The 15,983-nt window shown below is 31.7% G+C and overlaps 1 protein-coding gene across 1 annotated transcript in view; it reads left to right on the top strand.

Moving 5' to 3' along the window:
• LOC134721151 (uncharacterized) overlaps positions 1–15,983 on the top strand; it is a 30,164-nt gene that overhangs the window by 784 nt on the left and 13,397 nt on the right. The window contains exons 2-7 of the mRNA XM_063583956.1: positions 963–1,072; positions 2,460–3,665; positions 7,210–7,249; positions 12,137–12,414; positions 12,758–12,785; positions 14,801–15,103. Coding sequence (XP_063440026.1) covers positions 963–1,072; positions 2,460–3,665; positions 7,210–7,249; positions 12,137–12,414; positions 12,758–12,785; positions 14,801–15,103 — 1,965 coding nt within the window. The remainder of the gene's footprint in view (positions 1–962; positions 1,073–2,459; positions 3,666–7,209; positions 7,250–12,136; positions 12,415–12,757; positions 12,786–14,800; positions 15,104–15,983) is intronic.

Genomic DNA, 15,983 nt, shown 5'->3' with positions numbered 1-15,983 from the left:
TGTTTTCAAAATCAAAAACTAATTTATATTCTGGAAAAATGACTCTGCATTGTTAAACCACATATTCGGTGAATCATTTGTCAATCCTACAAATCTTAGGAATATGTTAAAAAAAAAAAAGGAATATGTTTATTAAAATTTCCGCTTATAGACAGTTGTTATGTTCACAACTTCAAGGTTTATTATTTTCCATCTGAAATTCAAAAGAGAATCATTACAGAGAGTGGTAAAGGGGTGTGCTTGCACGAAAAAAAACGTGAAATAAGACATAATTTCACGTTGAACGTGAAATAATTTCTGTCATGAACGTTGCACGAAAAATAAAGACTTTGATGTGAACCTTTTGTGACTGAGTCACTGTCTAATTGTTTATATAAACTCTCTGTTTTACTTGATATTCCCGATTTAGTATACACATTTATGATATAAATAGTTTACGGCTTTTAAAAAAGTATTTCTTGACGATTCCTGCCAAGTGTTTGAATTTTATTTGAAAAATACTGAGAACGCAAAATAAGCATTAGAAAATCACGATGCACGTAAAATTAAATAAGCAAAACACGTTGATTGAGGAACCTGTCTTGCACGACTGAACGTCAAATAAAAAAGTAAAAACACTTTGAACGTGAAATAAAAAACGGCGATCACGTTGCACGAAAATAACCTTTTACCACCCTCATTACATTCAGTATATAAATTGAATAACATAAAACTGAGAGACTTATGGAATAGATTTTTACCACTAAACAACAATTTCAACCTATGGAGCACATACATGTAGCATGACAATGTCTTCTCGAGGTGATGATTTACCTTTTTACCATATCAGCTATATATCATCTATGTAGCACATCTGTGTTTTTTAATCTCCAAAAATCAACTTATTTGTTAAGTTCGTGTGTAAATGTTATATCTGCATACAGCCATAAGACTTATTTATTAAATATGTAGTTGTTTTGTAGCATACCTTGTCCATTGGGTGAATTCCGTACTTACATATTGCAAGACGTTGAAGGAGAATGAAGAGTTTCCGAAAATTCTATTTGTGGCAACTCACAAGGATCAAGTTAAAGTAGGTTGATATATTATCTCAAAGGAAGAGAAAGATACAAAGGTGACACTCATCATGTTCGTATTCATAAATTGAAAATGATCAAAGCAAAGGACCAAAGACAAATACAAGAATGAACAAAAAAATATTGAAAACTAAATTCTGAACAACATAAAATCCACCAAAAAACGAAATCGATATCAGGGCTCCGGTTTGATATGTAGATCCAGCTTTACATTTGACACCTGTCATGTTGCTAATGTAAGAACTAATCCGGATATTAACCGTTTTTGGCACATGTAGGTCCTTATCAAGGTAGAGAGGACATACTCGTCAGTATCTGTGCAACAGATTTCAATCGATCTATCATGGTTATTACGCTAAAATATGTTGGTTATATGTACAACCATACTATGCAATCATGCATACTTCTGGTGAAGTGATATTTACAAAGGCTGGTAATTGGAAACATCTGTTCAGTTACCTTTTTATGGAGGCTGTCATGACAGATATGGGAGTAAAACATAGCAATCCTGCAGTCCGTCTTACAAAAAGTTTTGTAGCATCTGAATCAATTCACTTCAGTCCTACCATGAGGTGTTAGAGATAAAGTTTGAGTTTCGTTCAGGCTTAATTATTGTTGCAATAATAGTTTCAAAAGAGATAAATAGATTTGCGCAGCCACAAGCAACTGCTAAAAAATCTAAAAGTTACCAAATGTGATGGTTGGCAGCTTTTATTATTACTCGATTATTACATGACATTTTTCATATCATATTTATTATCAGACCAAGGTTCAATATTAGCTCAGGGTATTGATCGAGGGTTTATAATACACCTAATATGAAAAATGACATGGCATACTCTTTTATTACATACTTCAAAATGGAGAAATAACAGTTTAATATATTGATCCTTTTGATAGTGGTTCTCAAGTTATCTAATGCATCCGGTATGAAATATTTCTATTATATCCATCAACAGACAAGAAAAACAACAATATAATACATATTTATTTTGACGATAAAAAAATCAACAAAACATAATGAACACTCTAACTTTCCAAACAATGCTGGAATCTTGAAATGTAATTATTGTATCATTATTTTTATTTTTCTGCATTTTACATAATATATTTTCCTGTTTCTTTTTTCGCTTAAAATGTGTTGTAATCCTAATGCTTTATCTTTTTCAAAGAAAACGTACCATCTGGATTTTGCCGAGTAACGCCGAAATGACATGCGATAACGTTATGGAATGGCATGTGATAACAACTGGAGCGATAATATCAGACCACTAAACACCAATTTGTAAATCATGAAATTCACATAAATTAAAATGCTATTATCATACTCTCAAAGTTTAAATTATTAACTCTAAGTATATGTGATCAACATGTATATTTCAGGGTAACATAGAGGAGCAGAGACATTCATTAGAAAACTCCATCGAAATACTCTTTCAAAACCATGGAGGGAAAAAACATCTTAAATACCGACCACTTATTTTTGTTGACGCAAGAAACAAGGACGACCAAGATATAGATGTTTTAAAGAAACAGTTAGTAGAAGTTGCTTTGGATCATCCTCGTTGTGGGGAATTAATGCCGACCAAATTTGTACCTCTTGAACTTCAGTTAGCAAAGAAAATCGACGAAAAGCAGAAAATAGTATCTATTGATGAACTCAAACGCATAAACAATCAAAATGAAATCATGGCATTGGATGACGATGAGCTGACACTGTTTCTAAAGGTTAATCATGCTTTAGGAAAACTTATTTTCTTTGACGAAGCTGGCCTGAGAGATAAAGTTATCATAGATCCGGTGTTTTTGATAGATGTCCTACGCTCCATCGTAACTGAGGAAGAGTTTTGGCCACAACATCTTCTTCAAATTTATAAAGCACTTAAAGGAAGTGGAAAACTGCTGAAAAGGGATTTATATGAGATATGGAATCAAGACTGCTTCAAGACGATCTTAGAACATAAGGAGTATATGGTTGAAATGCTAGTTCATTTGGATATAATCTGTAGCCAAGAAGACAATATGAATGGATCAGACTATTTTCTAATACCATGTATGATTAGTACCAAACGAGAAGACAACATAAGTATGCCGTTTGACAGAAGCATTCATTTGTCTTATACTTTTAAAGACGAAGTTGTACCACCAGCTATTCTGTACAGGTTTATCGCGACTTTCATAACAATATGGAAATTACAGGTCAGTCAAAACTCCGGGCTGCTGCTTTTTACCGACAGTGCTGATGTTTGCATTGATGCACAACATGATATGAGATTTGACATTCAGAGAAATAAATTAATTATTACTCTTTCACACAAGAAAATAAAAACCGCGATTGTATCTACGATTGCATCAACGGCTCAGGAATGTCTTACACATGCTATTACACAAATTTCAAACTTTTATTTCTCAGTAACAGAGGATTCTGCTTGTACTATAGATTTGCCGTTTACAACTCAAATTGGTATAGTTTGTGGAACAAATCTTTGCTTTTTTGACCATAGAGTTTCGTCTAAAGATGAATGGATATGTCCAGATCATAAAAGAAAACACAAGACAGATGTTGTGTCCAGATGGTTTTCAGACAAGGTATCTACTTTGCCTATAAATTAGAACGTACTTTTTAAGCTAGAAAGAGGTATCCATTTCTATACTTATAGTATATAATCAAGTCATTATTGTTTTATCAAATTGCAGTTTCATATATGTTTATACATCTTTTCAAAAATACAAAATACACAAATATTTATCGATATGACACGTAATTAGTTTTCAGATATCATTTTTATTATAATCTACATATGCTAGCCCAAATTGTATGTCTCAGAATGTCATTTCAAAAATTTCAAAATAGGGTACACGGAATGTACAACATGCTCAATATTAATGCAAAGAAAACAGCCATACAAATTATAACTGTGAAGTTAATAATGTAGTGGAGTGACTAATCAAGAAAAGGGTGCTTATTTTACGACTTCAATGGACCGGCTGCAATCTAAAGATACATTTTTTTCCACAAAGCAAATACCTTATTAATAATCGTATCATTTTCCGGTCGTAAATATTTCCTGCAATGCCGTTTTTATAAAATGGAAAGAAAAATGAATGTTGATTTTTTTCATTCAAAAAGCAACTCAACAAAACATTTACCTTTGCGCCTTTTATACAGTCTTTTAACTCTTGAATTTTGGTATTTTATAAAGAGTTACAGCGCTAATTTATATTGTAAAACTATAATTTACTCTATTCATCCTTATTCATTTATACCTTATCACACTTCATTTGTAAAGTAATTTGGTTCAGTTATTCAAATGTTTTAACGTTTTTCGACATGTTTTAAATAGATATTATAATTCAGTGAATTTTCAGATTGATTTTCCAAACCGATACGAATTTTATTTTACTTGTATTGTCACATACAAATATACTACAGTATAGAACTCAAGGAGTATGGACACCACTTTGATCATGTCGAATGTTTAAACCCAATTATCAAAAATTGAGAAGCCAGGTGTTCGACAAAAAATTTGTGCACTTTGCAGCAATTTTATCTGAAGAGTCTATAGTAGGCTGCTGATGTCAAAATTTGGTGATTTCATTTTTTTTCGAAATGTTTCTAAAATAAATTGCTATTGTTAACTCTTCCATAAAGGGTTTATTCCTTTCCTATTCCATAATGCAGATATTATTTTCTGACCGTAATATAATCCTCGTGAAAATCTTAAACACTGATAATGTACTTTGTCCTCAAAGTTAACAAAACATGCTTATGTGTTCGACTCTACGACTACGCCACAAAACAATTTAAACAAAGGATCGAAATTTAGCCAGCAGGTACAAAAATGTAGGGTGGACGATGTGAGTTGAAAATGTATTGGCTTGGTCACATCACTGAAAAAATGGTATGAAGCTGTTTAATATTTCATTTTTTGTTTGTCTTTTTGAATATTTCTTTTACTGTTTAGTATGTTTTCAGTGGTATCCATTGGCGTGGCTCTTTACTTGTTCTATGATAGTTTTCGTATTCTTGTCTTTCATTTATGCTAATATGCTTTGTCGTGTTTTCATAATGTGTTTGTTTATATAGAAAATGCCTGTACCAAGTCAGGAATATGACAGTTGTTGTCAATTAGTTTAGTGTGTTTGAGATTTTGATTTTGATTTTGATTCGGGGCTTTCCGCATGCAATTGTCCTCGGTGTTCGGAAATTGTGTGATTTTACTTTTGATAGTTCTCACTTTAGTGTGCCAACTAATATCGCTTTCAGTCACCATAATTAGTGTTGAATATGTACAATACTGATATTGTCTTGATATTATTGTAACAATACACTGAACAGATTGTATAGCACCAGAAAGTTGGGTCTAACATACTTAAAAATCTAAATATTTATACGAATTTGTCAAGCTGACATAACTAGACCAAAGGTTTATATATGACAATGAATCAGATTTATGCATGAGGGAGATATATTTTTTGTGTCCCATCTACGATAAAAAGGATACAGTATGTTTTCAAGTTCGTGGTCCCTCTGGTATACCGTTTCTGATTCAAATTATAGTGGAAGCTAGTATGTTAAAGTTTTGGTTTGAGATAGTTTGTGATTACATAAATTTGATACTTAGTATACATTTTCATTATGAAGTGAACCATTTGATATATATGCCAAACTTCTTAATTGCTGAACATCTTGGTTGTTGATTATCCTTGGGTCACTGTCGAACAGTTTTATAAATTATATTTGTTACTGCATATCTTAATGCACCAGATGCGTAATTCGATGAACGTGTCTTTTAAAGGGATGCACAAGGCAACTTTTTGGTAATAAGTCCAAACTTTGACAATATTATATATCTGAAAAGGACAATAAATAAAGTCAAACTCTGAAAATTACTTATAGCTAGTCATTCTAGCTTCATTCTTTAATTTTAGTTGAAATCCAAAGTTTTAAAATTACAAAGCTCAATAAATTCCTATTTTGTATTTATATTAAAGTACTTCGCTACTGACAAACTTTGGGAACTACCAATCCATCTTTAAATACTAGTATATCGACTTAGTTGTATTGGTAACATTGAATGTACGGAATGCTAGTATATCGAGTGGATACAATAACTTAGGGATTGCGTTTACTATCATGATGACCCTATATAGGGTCCTTGAGTGAAAGGACGTCATTGAACCAATGATAAAAAAAGTTATAATTTAGCCATCTGTTTAAATGTTTGGGGATTCTATCTTCATTTGGTTTACGTAATGGAATAAAACAAAGTACATTTATTGTTTGACTTGTAACATATTTTATGTAGTAATAAGGAACTGCTTACAATCGGTTGCATACAAGTTCACAACCGATTTTGAGAGGGTTCATGTTTTTTATCTTTGTTTTTATGTGTAGTTGTTTGCTAAATGATAAAGGATCTTTTCAGCTAGTTTGTGATATCTCTTTGATATATATTCCCCTTTTTCTGATCATAGACATTTTCACCAAAACACAGATCAAGAATATGGAATAGCTAATTAGTATTAAGTTATTATTTCCAAGTAAATCATTGTAATGTTTACAAATACGACAGTTCCGGGATACGATTTTTAGACGAATCGATCATGTGACTTCCATCACCTTGTAAAACAGATCTAGGCATTGTCAGTCCCAGTACATGTTGAGCAAACGGGTGAAAAGGTTTGATTTTATACTGCACACAATATTTGGAAAATTTAAATCTAATAAGATGGTCACCTTCCCTCAGTCGTATGGGAATCAAGATTACGTACTTACGGAACATTAATCATTTCTCTTCTACCCTACATACTGACGATTATGAAAGAGCTAGAGACTTTAAATATAACAGGAAACAGGCAGGCCCTCTATCTGGTAAATGACGTCATAAAAGCGTGCGAAATTGACGATCCTTTCCGTTGAAAGACATGGTTCAAGAAATGTTGTATTGTATTCTATCAATGATATTACTTGTATTTTCGTGTATTCAGTTGTTGGGGGAATCCGCAGTACTATATAAGGGTAAATATCGGCAATTTATCTTAACTAATACTAATTTTAAAACCTTTTACTCAAAAAGTGTATTATTACGATTACACATGTCCGTTATACAACCATGTATTTATTTCACAGCTACCAGCAAAAGATGACAGATGCTCTGACAATTGTGTTGGTAAGAAATATTTGTTTAGCTTCTAACAATTTCAATTTACCAAAGTAGAACCATACATGCTACATTTTATAAATGACATTGTTGGCAAAATATTATGCATGTCTGGTGGGTGGCGGCAACATTCAATGATGGTGTTGTAAGTATTGTTTAACCTTTTATTTTATTTTTCTACATTTCGAGTAATTTTTCCTTTTACATGGAATTGCAGAGGAACTAGTGACACAGCTAATTCCTTTCCTGGCTTGCATATCTGGCAACATAGCACTAATTTGCAACTTTCAACTGCCTATCCGGTGTGTCAACGATAACTCTCAAAAGCCAAAACAACCTCATTAACCCAATGACACTTGCGATATGCTTTTGATTTAATAGAATCCAAAACACACACACACCTTTTCCTTAACCTTTACTGTGATAACTATTCTATTAAGCAAATTAAATTCCATTTGGAAGCGTACAACCAGTTTATAATTAATGTGACAATACTATATATCGTTTATCGATTAGAGGGATTCTTATCAAGTTAACTGCAAACAAATGCGGAAATACATGAACTGCAAATGGAGTAGGACGGGGTTAGTCGACAATATGAGCGTCTCCTGCTATGCTTTTAACACCCATCATTCGAATCCTCACTCATTCAAATGTTATAATAGGGAAAATGACAAATTGATATAGATGAAACTACTATACTAGTATTCAAAAATTTAAGACCGCACAAGCCTGTCGAACGTTAATCAAGGAACAAAATTATCGTATCAGTCCACCAATCAACGATGATTAACACGTATACTATGGATGTATAATGCCGGGAAAGAAATAAAACGTCAAACTGTTTTACATCTTGACATAGACAAGTAAAACTATTCACAGTATTTTCTTTTTATTAACAGAAAAAAGAATAATTACCATAAAAAGAAACAAATATATCAATTCGAGTTATTATATTTTATTCTGATAAAAATAATCCAACCTTCGTATGAAACCAATAAATTTTAATAAGATAGGTAACGCATCGATTTAAAATCTGTTTCTGGCTATACATAATAAAGACCTTTCTTTTTAATTGAATTTGATTTAGTTTAATAATTATTTTACTTTAAAGAAAAAAGAATTAACCACTCAACAAGACAGGTCGCTAACATTAAACATTTGTTAAAAGAATTACTTGAAGTTCATTATTCAAAGAATTGTTTCTAACATTTGTGAGGAAAATATTGCGACTCACTTTTGATAAATTTTAGACAAAATTGTTTCTGGGTATCTATGATGAGTTTATTTAATATGTATTTTGATAGAAATTTCATTCAATACATTACTAAATTTCGGAAAGTTCATATCAAATCATGACAAAAGAATTCCAAAAATGACCAAATGCCTTCCTTCACGTCAACTAAGTGTTACACACGTAACAACCGATGTGCTTAAAATTGAAATCCCCTGTCCCATACTCAGAGACAAAAATACCCAAGACGAAAGAATTTTTAATGTTTCAGAAGTCTGTTATTTACATTTGAAAAAAATGTTAGGCAAAGGAAAACACACCTCGCATGTGTTGATTCTTACTTTATGGACGTTGTGGTCCTGTGTATTAATAGTTGTGCTAGTTTATTCGACACGTGTTATATAGGATTTAATTCACTTGCTAAACACAAATATTATAATATATTCAACATATTACGCTTTCCTTTTTGAAGTCGAATACCTGCAGTTGTGTTGGTATACTATAACCTTGCATCTTTGAAAGAGTATGATTGTGTAATAACATTTAAATTTTTGTAATTTCTGCTACGTTAGAAACTGCATTCGGGCTGATAAAGATCAAAATATCAATATTTATTTCCTAAAACAAGAATGAAGAATAATCAGTTTTTGCTTAAATACATATTTCTTGTGGCATACAGGAAAGTAGTTCAATAGCAGTTCTGTAAATGCCACATACTGCTTGTAATTACAATATATGCATCAAGAAATGATAAGAAAGATAACGAATGAACATAATGTTTTTACTAAGGGCTTTAACATGTCCAACATGTCCAAAATCTACACATCTTTGTAAATATTTCTACAATATACACATTTTGTCTCTTTTTTTATAAATATGCGTCGAAATATCTTTATATTGACAAAGTGCTTTTCAAATTGATCAGTTAAACATATATTGTTCAAATTACTGTGTTTGCTACATTTAATTTTTATTTCATCACATTTATCATATAGAACAACAGCAGCTTAAGGCTTAGTTAGCTTCATTTGCAAATGTTATCTATGGAATGCCTTATGTTTATGATCATCATCATATACAGTGGTCACAGCATTATATGCTGTTGTCAAAGCATTATATGCTGTTGTCAAAGCATTATATGCAGTGTTCGAAGCATTATATGCAGTGATAAAAGCACTATATACAGAGGTAACAACATTAAATGCAGTAGTCACAATATTATATGCAGAGGTCACATCATTAAATGCAGAGTTCACAACATTGTATGCAGTCGTGACAACTTTATATATGCATTTGTTGGTCCATCATATGTAATGGTTAAAACATTAAAAGCAGTGGTCCCACCAATATATGCAGTCGTGTTAGCGTATGCAGTTGTCGGAACATGATATGCATTGATAACAACATTATACGTGTTTTGTGGATGAAGATGATAATGATAGTTATTGCTAATGATTGGGTGGTTCAGATTCGGTAAACTTCGTAATTTTTTTATTCGGTAATTGCCAAATCCAGTCATAGTTTATAATGTCACACAAACAAAATGAAAAAAAAAACATCTGCTGAGGAAATGGTAAAATTTAAAGTTGTATGCATATATTACAGCTCTATATATCTGAAGAAATACGCACGGCATAATGAACTTGAATACTAATGAATGATCAATATGAAAATTTTAATTGCATTTGTATGCCACGTCTCCAGTTCATTACATAATAAAGGTATAATTCTCTTTAAGTATTTAGTCAATATTTAGTGCCAAATTTCATATATATATATGTAAGACTCAGATCGACGTCGAACCGGGAATCCATAACTTAACATCAATACGAATAGTCTCCTCCTTATCGTTGTTTTATATGATTTGAATATTTGTTCCATCTTTGGTATTCTGGTTCAAGTGAGCTTTTCTCATCACTATTCGTTTGTCGTCATCCAAGTCCATCGTCGTAGTCGTCCGTCGTCCGATAACTTTTGAATAAATCTTTTACTCTGAAACTAATAGGCATCATTTAACCAAACTTGACCACAATCATTATTGGGGTAACTTGTTTAAAAAATGTGTTCAATGACCCCACTTGCCAACCAACATGGCCGACATGGCTATAAATAGAACATAGGTATGAAATGCAATTTTTATAACTAATTTGAAACCGTTATAAATAGAGGAGGTTTAACAAGTGAAGAAATGTTCAGATTGTTGGGCAATTGTCCATTATGTCATACATGGCAGAAGTTATTGCTCTTAAATGACAACATTTTACCCTTCTTTTCATTTTTGTCTTCTATTTTGAAAACTATAATAACAATGAATAAAAAGAGAGAAACTTTAAATTCCAAACATAATGTCTGTGTAATTTTGGTCTTTTGTTGATAGTTGTCTCATTGGCAATCATACCACATCTTCTTTTTTGTATAACCAACAAAACTAGTTATTCAAATCAGTCTTCATAGTAATTTTTTCCCTTAAACAAGTTATTGTTCATTGATAAAGATTTTAACTATGTTTTGTTGTTGTACCTTATATTATAAAAAGCACAATACAGAGATAGAAAAAAAAATTCTGGTTAAGTTTTGCATTAGCATACAAAACATAATCAACTAAAAGTCATCGAGGAATGATATCTTAATAAATCTTTAAGCACACTTAAAACACGCAAGTCAACTCAATTTGTATTTTACACATGAATGGTTGTGATCAAAATTGAGTTAAGGTCAAAATGAAAGCAACAAAAAGTAAAAGAGGAATGATTCTAAATCGAAGCCAAATAATTGGTTTGTCATGATATGTATATAAGCTAGCAAGATATGTGACTCAGGCTTTCTAATTAGCTGACTATTTTATTCTTATCAAGAATAAAGTGGCACCTACATGTAACTATAGTTCTTCAGAAGAAAATGAATTCGTAGCATACATTATACAAACTATTCTTTGATATATATTATTATTAACCAGTATTAAACTTACATTATGTATATCTTTAGACGAACACAACTAGTTCATCCATTCAACTCTTGATAATTTCATCATTTCCTCGGAATGAACTACCCCTGAATGGGTAAAATGTGACTGTCTAATTTGCAGACAACAGCAGGTGATATCTTTTTCTAAAGTTTTCCATCGAATTGCCCGAATTACATGACTTCAATAACTGTTTCATTTTTTTACGGGTCATTATCAACTATGGCTGGATTTGACAATTTTCGTTTAAAAAACAATTCCGAGGTTTACCGAACCTGAACCACCACCATCACTATCATCACTGATCATCATCATCATCATCATCATCATCATCATCATCAACACTGATCAAAACTGATCATCACCTTCAGCAAAACACGTATAATTTTGTAACAACTGCATATTATGCCGTCACGACTGCATATAATGTTGTGCCTACTGCATATAATATTGTAACCAATGCTTGTAATGTTGTGACCACTGCATATAATGCTGTGACCACTTCATACAATGATGATCATCGATTGGACAGAAGGCAGTCATGGCGTTCCATATTAATCCAATGGAAGATTACATTTAGCAGGATTGCTTTACTCTTTTTTTTAAGATATAGTCCATATTAAGATAATTTCCAATCGTCTTATTTAGTTGGCATATTTAAACTTCTACATTGGTTAAGTATATCAACAATGTTTAACAGGTTTAGACAAAGCATGGTTAGACAGCCTACCCGAAGATAAACATCTTGGACGCCTAGCAGCTGAATTGACAATAGAAGAAACATGGAAAATGTATATGCATTTAAAGGAAAGAAAACCATCCCAGTCGTGGAAAAACATTGAGTCTTATAGCAGAGGGGATTTTGATATCAAAGTTAATGCTCTACATGATTGGAAGAAGAGTACAACACATGCTAATTTCAAGAAGCTCCAGGAGAGTCTGAAAGAAGAAGATCTTAATGTCCACATATTATGTCAGGTACATAGTTAACAATATAACATTCGAATTTGTAATCATACATTTAGTGGATTTGTTAGTAATAGGACTGATTGTCTATGTTTTAAAAAAACGTAAACATAAGTTGAATCCAATAAGAAGTACAAGTCAACATAAGTGTACAATGAAATAAATGTACAGTTTTAATTACGGTTATCTAAATATATGTTTCTTGAAGTCCAATGACTAGAAACAAGACTCATTTGCAAAACAAAGCTTCATTTAAAAAGAAGTTCCACTAATATATATGGTAGCATTATACATTGTTGTTTATTTTATCGTAGTTTTGAATATTTAAATGACTGTTTTGCATTTGTTATTACAGATTTTAAGAGATGTTCAAATAGACGCAGGTAAGTGATAACTTACACAATAACATGAACAATGATAGTTTATCAATGATGGAAAAAAGTAAAATCACAAAAATACTAACTCCTAGAATATTTCAAACGGAAAGTCCCTAATCAAATGGCAAAATTAAAGAATAAAACACATCAAACGAATGGACAACAACTGTCATATTCCTGACATGGTACAGGCATTTTCAAATGTAGAAAACGGTGGGTTGAACCCGGTTTTATAGCGCTACACCTTCACTTTTATGATAGTCACATCAAATTATGTTATGAAAATGTTTATCTCTGAATATCTCAAAAAGTAGCAGAAAGCAATTGAACAGCAAGATAGGATTCTCCATTAGGTCGATGCTATTGGCGGAGTCATTGCACATGTTACAATACTTTGACTCTTACATGTTGCAATTCTTTGTTCTTTTTTGGGGTCAAATCTTTCAAAAGTGTAATGAAAAGAGACAAATCGAAATTATACATTACTTTGGCAAACCAACATTGGAAAACATAAGTCATGTTTGGAAATTAAACGTTAGAGTGGATTTCAAGTTCCATATGGCGTATATATCTCATAGACAGACAAGGAATTGGATTCTACATGTTTGATTCCTTTATGGAGAGTTACTGCAATTTCAACAAATAAGTTTCCCTAAATATAATATGTCTTTGCTTTTGCATTCGACACATATATCAGAAAAACTAAATTTCTCAACGAAACACTTTTGAGTTGAAAACACTGACACTGCATGTAAAGGCAATCATGTAAAGGCAGGTTAATTTACAACAAGTACACAGTCGGTGAATAGTTAAAAGAATGTTAACAGATATTTTACAGAATAATTGCAATATCTGTATCCGTTTTTTAAGAGAGCGTACGAAGAAAACATCACAAACAAAAGTTTATAGGACAACGGCAAATGGTTTTCATTGATAGCAATGATACAAGTATGTTCTATTGCAGGATTTTATTGTTTTAACTAGTGTTGCAATTGGGTTTCATAAAGTATTTTTCAATGTTGCAATAAGTGCATGTCCTGTCAGTGGATTGTTCTGTATTACAAGAATGATGTCTACATGTATCCATTCAAAACAAAGTTTGTATTTAAGATGATGCTTAAAATTTTGAAGCAAATATGAAAATTAAAAACTTCCGTTATATTCAATGAGTATTTTGTTGTTTAGTGTGCAGTTTTGACTCTGTATTATTTAATAGATTGATGTTTAGTTAATTACTTGAAACCGCACATTCATTTGCAGCGATCGTTAATCGTTTGTTGGTATGTGGGTTTATTTTATAATGCATTGTATCGTTTTTGTGTGAATACCCTGGAAATGATATTATATTTTTTTATTATATGTTTCATTCCAAAATAAGGGAGGGGGAGACAATATTGACTTTTGTTTTCCCTTCTTTTTTGTTACATAAACATTTTTTTTTATAAAGTCAATAAAAAAAATCCAGAGAGGAAAACAAATATATAAAATATTTCGTGTCTTGTTCTGTGTAAAATGTCTAATCATTTTCTGTTTACCTATAGTTTAAATTTAAATTTTCCCAATCGGAACGTAATTTTATTTCATTGTCTTATAACAAGTATTGCTATGTTTTGTATTAGATCGCTTGCAACTTCTTCTTCTTTTTGTTTTAAAGGAAATTTAGAAAGATAGAAATGAACACATTGAGAGAAAAAACAATTAAACTAATACACTAATGTCAAAGTTAAAACTGCTTTAGCAAGTTTTCACCGATCTCAAAGATGACCGTATATACGGATTTAACTTTGTCATGTGTGTAATAATTTGATTTTTTTCTCAATGTTATATATAAGAGAATGTCACTTAATTGATATATATTGCTGTAGTTCAACTGGCAAGAACGACCTCACACGACATGTTTTTTTAAAAACTAAGGCTACTTTAATAGCAGATGTGATATTACAATAGAGTATCAGTTAATAGTACATTTTGAAACAATAACTTGTTAGTAAGTATTCATGATTATCTTATCTAACTTTTAGGTCTACCAACAGACAGGTTGAATCTGAAACCATCGAGTTCCGATGTAAAACTATTGCCTAATCATATTGGAAGAGAAACATTTCAGTTTGGAATAGAACTTGGACTATCTGTTGTTGAAATGCATCAGATACAATCAAATCATGTGACAAATCTTCGTGGACAAACAGAGGACGTCCTTAAGAAGTGGCGAAAAACTAAAAAAGCTGCGTATGAGGTTTTGGCCAAAACTCTTTATCGCCTTGATTTGTGTAGTGTTTTGTCACACTTAAGTTATGATGTAGGAGAAAAAGAACAACTTGAAGGTAAATGCAATCTAACATACTAGTGTTTGCTTAAACTTTCAAAATATGCTGTGTTTTAATTTGGTTTTTGAACAAATCATAGAGAGGTAAATCGGACGTTAATGTTGCATTAGTATGTGTCACATTAACTTACCGATACGCAGAGTCCGTTTGACATCAATACTTCATACTAGGAATATTTGCTGACATATTCTCCTGCTCTATCGTAAGTTTGTCCATAATTGTATTCTAGTAAGAAAACATGTAAAACAGTGTGAACTCATATTCTCTAGTTATGTCCTTCTGAGCGCTCATTCTTTGTAGAATTATTACAAAATTATGCTGCCATTTAGATTTGACCACGTTTACAATTTTATTGAGTATTGTAACATCAATACCTTGTGGACGCATCTCCTCTGGGACTTTCTGACAGAAAGCTCTGATACCTGGTATTTCTTTTCAAAATCCTATGTACATGTAGTTGACCTTATTGTCATCAACATTTTGGTCAATTTGTTTAGTATTGTGACAATAATACCTTTTGAACACAACATATCGGAGACCATTTGACCATAACCTTTCATTTTCAGTAGAATCGGTTGCAGTTATAGATAGCTGATCATTTTGTACTTTTATCATGATTCAACAGTTTTTACAGGAGTTTGACTTTTTTTGTGGAACACAAGGGAATTTCTCATGTAAATCATCTTTTCAACAGTACATGCATTGCTTTTTGTTGTAAAAACGAAATGGTTTGGATTATGTCTTCCTTGTTTCGCCTTTCAATTTGTACATTTTTCATAATTTATAATATTGAAATACAATGTCAGCAGTCATCACACATATAAGCATCTCCTGCTGAATGGTAATAATAGGGTGCACGAATATAGATTAAAATGAA

The sequence above is a fragment of the Mytilus trossulus genome, chromosome 6, assembly GCF_036588685.1.
Source record: "Mytilus trossulus isolate FHL-02 chromosome 6, PNRI_Mtr1.1.1.hap1, whole genome shotgun sequence".
Taxonomy (NCBI): Eukaryota; Metazoa; Mollusca; class Bivalvia; order Mytilida; family Mytilidae; genus Mytilus; species Mytilus trossulus.
Note: the sequence above shows the minus strand (reverse complement) of the source record. Positions and strands in the feature narration are given on the sequence as shown.